Source organism: Pipistrellus kuhlii, unplaced genomic scaffold, assembly GCF_014108245.1.
Source record: "Pipistrellus kuhlii isolate mPipKuh1 unplaced genomic scaffold, mPipKuh1.p scaffold_m20_p_143, whole genome shotgun sequence".
Taxonomy (NCBI): Eukaryota; Metazoa; Chordata; class Mammalia; order Chiroptera; family Vespertilionidae; genus Pipistrellus; species Pipistrellus kuhlii.
Genome location: NW_023425453.1, coordinates 135,607 through 140,000, shown reverse-complemented (window position 1 = coordinate 140,000; position 4,394 = coordinate 135,607). Strand labels below are relative to the sequence as shown.

Genomic DNA, 4,394 nt, shown 5'->3' with positions numbered 1-4,394 from the left:
GGGACACGCCCCCCCCCCCCACTTTGCACAAATTTCATGCACCGGGCCTCTAGTACCTTAATAAAGGGGGGCGGGGGGGAAGTGGGTGTCCCTCACTGAGGGGACAGGGGTTGGGGTGTGACCCTGAACTTCCCAGGCAACCACAGCCCCCCGCCTGCCCAGAGCCACGGTGTACGTGGCTCTCCCGGCTCCTGTAGCCACGGAGGCCACGACCCCTGCCTCGAGCCGGGCCACGGCACCGAGCGTGGGGAGACCGAAGGCCCAGGATGAGACTTGCCGGGATGGAGGGGCGAGCAGGGACCGCCCCCCGCCTCCGCACCCCTCACCCCTCACCCCTCACCCCCACACCCCAGCAGCTCCTGCACCTGCCGTGCCCACTCACCTGCAGCCCGGGCGCCGGGCGGGGGGCCCAGGAGGAGGCCGCTGGCTGTCAGCAGCAGCAGCAGCAGCAGCGGAGACAGCAGCGTCCGGCGGGAGCCGTCCCGCCTCCCAGCGAACCCCATCCTGGCAGCCTTCTCCCTGCAACAGAAGCGCCGTCAGACCCGCCTCCTCCCGGGCGGGCGGGCGGGCACACGCGGGCAGATCGGGGCACGCAGGCCCTGCCGTCACCCCGCCCGCCCCCGCCCCAGACCCTGCGCCGGCTGGGATTCCCGCCCTGAGGCTCCCGCGCCCCCCCCCCCCCGGACCAGGCTGTTTCTTTTCTTTTTAAAAAAAATATATTTTATTGAATTTTTACAGAGAGGGCGCATGCGGGAGGCGACCCATGGGTGTGTCTCTCTCCCATCGGTGTTTCTGTCTGCCCCTCTCTCTCTCTTCCACGCTCCCTAAAAATCAATGGGCAGCCCTAGGTGGTGTGGCTCAGTGGATAGAGCGTCGGCCTGCAGACCGAAGGGTCCTGGGTTCGAGTCCGGCCAAGGGCACATGCCCGGGTCCTGGGCTTGCTCCCCAGTAGGGGGCATGCAAGAGGCAGCTGATCCATGATTCTCTCTCCTCATGGATGTTTCTCTCTCTCTCCCTCTCCCTTCCTCTCTGACATCAATAAAAATATATATTAAAAAAAAATCAATGGGCAGCCCTGGCTGGTCTGGCTCAATGGATAGAGCGTCTGCCTGCGGACTGAAAGGTCCCGGGTTCGATTCTGGTCAAGGGCACAGGCTCCATCCCCAGTAGGGGGCGTGCAGGAGGCAGCCGATCCATGATTCTCTCTCCTCATGGATGTTTCTCTCCCTCTCCCTTCCTCCCTGACATCAATATATATATTTTAGAAATCAATGGGCAGAACAGATAGAAAACCAGGAAAACCAAGATGGCGGCATAGGTAAACGCCTAACTGCAGCCTCGCACGACAATTTCAAAAAATGCAACCAAAATACAAAGTGGACATTACCCAGAACTACTGTTGACAGGAAAGTCGACTGACTGGAAACTCTACAACGAGAAGGAAAGAGAAAACCAGAAGGAAAGTCAGAGGAGCTGTAAAAGCCTAAGGTACGGAGACATGGTGCGCGCATGCAGAGAGAGGACGGAGCCGGAGAGGAGGGGGCGGCCGAGTGCCCGGCTGGCGTTCCCTAGCGGGAAGGAGATAAAAGCTCCAGCTGTGCTGAACCCCAGATCCGACAGCACTGAACCCCAGCTCTAGGCCAGACCCTGGGGGACCCAGGCTCATACAGAGGGAGCCTGGGCTGTAAGGCGGAAACTGAAAAATCAATGGGCAAATATCCTCCGGGGAGGATCCACAAACACGCAGACAAACAAATAAGTCCATAAATAAAACAAGCCTGGGTGATAGCACGGGGCTGTCTGTGCCATAAATAAGGTGACCAGGCGTCCCGCTTTTGGCGGGACAGTCCCGATCTTTAACCATTTGTCCCAAGTCCCGCGGCATTTAAAAAAAAAAAGTCCTGATTTGCCGAAACCGGTGTGGCTCAGTGGATAGAGCGTCAGCCTGCAGACTGAAGGGTCCCAGGTTCGATTCCAGTCAAGGGCATGTGCCTTGGTTGCAGGCACATCCCCAGTGGGGGGCTGTGCAGGGGGCAGCTGATGTTTCTCTCTCATCGATGTTTCTAGCTCTCTATCCCTCTCCCTTCCTCTCTGTAAAAAATCAATAAAAAATATATTAAAAAAATAAATAAATAAAATAAAATGAAAAGTCCTGATTTTTTGGAAAGAATCTTTTAAATCTTTTGGGCTTTTTTAAAAAAAACGCCACGCGACACGGGACAAATGGTTAAAAATCGAACTGTCCCGTCAAAAGCGGGACGTCTGGTTCTCTTAGGACCCCTCCAGGAGGCAGGTGGGAGGCGGAAGGCAGAAAGCTGAGCCCCCCCACACCACCCCAGGAGCCATCCCCCTGCCCCATTACTTTAGTGAAAGAACCTCTGATTTTTATCTGGGCACATGGCCCCCCAGGAATAAGGCCTTCTTCCCCGGCCTCCGTCCCATTCTCTGCGACCTTGGCATTCAGTCCATTCAGCCCAATGGGTAGAGCAGGCCGACGCTCTATCCACTGAGCCACACCAGCCAGGGCTGCCCATCGATTTTTCAAAACGTATGTATTTTTGTTGGTGTCAGAGAGGAAGGGAGAGGGGGAGGGGGAGGAGAGAGAGAGAGAGAGAGAGAGAGACATCCATGATGAGAGAGAATCATGGATTAGCTGCCTCCCGCACGCCCCTCAGTGGGGAGCGAGCCGGGGACCTGGGTACGTGGCCAACACAGTGGACAGCGTCCAGCGTGTGAATTTCGGGAAACGGCCACGAGGCACGGCGGATGGGCGGCCCTCCCGCCTAAGTCCTCCCAGGCTGGGATTCAGCAGCGATGGCCGGGTCCCCAGCAGCCACTTTGGGCCACGTGGGGGGCGGGGAGAGGGGCCTGGTGGGCACCCACAGCGCAGCTTGGGGTTCTGTTCTTGCCCCCATGTCCCCAAATAAAAATGAGGGCTTCGTGCTGAAACCGGTGTGGCTCAGTGGATAGAGCGTCGGCCTGCGGACTGAAGGGTCCCGGGTTCGATTCCGGTCAAGGGCATGTGCCTTGGTTGCGGGCACATCCCCAGTGGGGGGTGTGCAGGAGGCAGCTGATCGATGTTTCTCTGTCATCGATGTTTCTAGCTCTCTGTCCCTCTCCCTTCCTCTCTGTAAACAATCCATAATATATATATATATTTTTAAAAAGTCAGGGCTTCTTTCACTAAGGAAGGGGAGGGCGGGAAATGCTCCTGGGGGGTGTGGGGGCTCCGCTCTCTCTGCCTCCCGCCCCTCACCGCCTCCTGGCTGGGTGCCGGGAGGGTTGGTGGCACAGGCGTCCTATTCGGAGTGTCAGGGTCGCCATCCACGCTGGTTTTATTTGTGGACTTACTGTCCGCGTTACGCGGGCGGAGGGTGATCCGGGCGCGATAAACCTCAGGACGGGAGCCTGCAGAGCCAGGCGCCAGGCTGCCCTCTGGGACACAATGCCACCCCCAGAGGGCTCTGCCCCACCCGGGGGAGGAGGGCGGATGGAGGGGAGAGGGGAGGGTGCGCCTCTGGACAGGGCACAGGTGTGGGGGGCCCGGGCGGAGCGCTCCTCCTCCCCCGGGGTCAATGCGCTCCTCCTCCCCTCCCCCTGGGTCAATGCGCTCCTCCCCCCTCCCCCCGGGGTCAATGCGCTTCCCCCCCTCCCCCCCTCAATGCGCTCCTCCCCCCGGGTCCCATGCCCTCCTCCTCCTCCTCCTCCCAGATCCATGCCCACCACCTCCTCCTCCTCCTCCTCCCGGATCCATGCCCTCCTCCTCCTCCTCCTCCTCCTCCTCCTCCCGGATCCATGCCCACCTCCTCCTGCTCCTCCTCCTCCTCCTCCTCCTCCTCCTCCTCCTCCTCCTCCCCCCAGATCCATGCCCACCTCCTCCTGCTCCTACTTCTCCTCCTCCCGGATCCATGCCCTCCTCCTCCTCCTCCTCCTCCTCCTCCTCCTCCTCCTCCTCCTCCTCCCCCCCCTCCTCCCCCGGGATCCATGCGCTCCTCCCCCCGGGGTCCATGCGCACCGTGTCCGGAGCGGCCCAGGCCGGGCGCGCGGAGAACAAGGCCCCATTCGAGTGCCCGGAGCCCGGGCTCAGGTCACGCATCGCGGCCTGCGGGCCGGGCCTTTCCCACGGCCCACGGGAGGGGTGTCTGCTTACGCCCGCGAGGAGGGGCCGGCGGAGACAGGAGCGGCGGGAGGGCGGCGGGGCGGGGGTCCCGGGGGGGGAAAGCCCAGCCGCTCCCGGTGCCATCCCGCTCAGAGGAGCCGAAGGCAGCCGGCCATCCGTCCGCCGCTGGCCCTTCCTTCGCTGGCGAAGGGCAGGTGAGAGATCCCCCCCTTCCTCCAGCTGATGGACAGACAGATGGACAGACGTAAACCCCACCTGCGGCCACCCAGGTTCC

At 61.0% G+C, this 4,394-nt stretch overlaps 1 protein-coding gene across 2 annotated transcripts in view; it reads right to left on the bottom strand.

Annotated features, from left to right (window-relative positions):
• LOC118718762 (cell migration inducing hyaluronidase 1) overlaps positions 1-4,111 on the bottom strand; it is a 63,416-nt gene extending 59,305 nt beyond the window's left edge. For both annotated transcript variants that reach the window (XM_045581613.1, XM_045581614.1), the window contains exons 1-3: positions 4,016-4,111; positions 1,388-1,428; positions 383-519 (exon numbers count right to left, since the gene is read on the bottom strand). In XM_045581613.1, coding sequence (XP_045437569.1) covers positions 383-519; positions 1,388-1,428; positions 4,016-4,096 — 259 coding nt within the window. In that variant the 5' untranslated portion in view covers positions 4,097-4,111. The remainder of the gene's footprint in view (positions 1-382; positions 520-1,387; positions 1,429-4,015) is intronic.
• Positions 4,112-4,394: the final 283 nt, after the last annotated feature.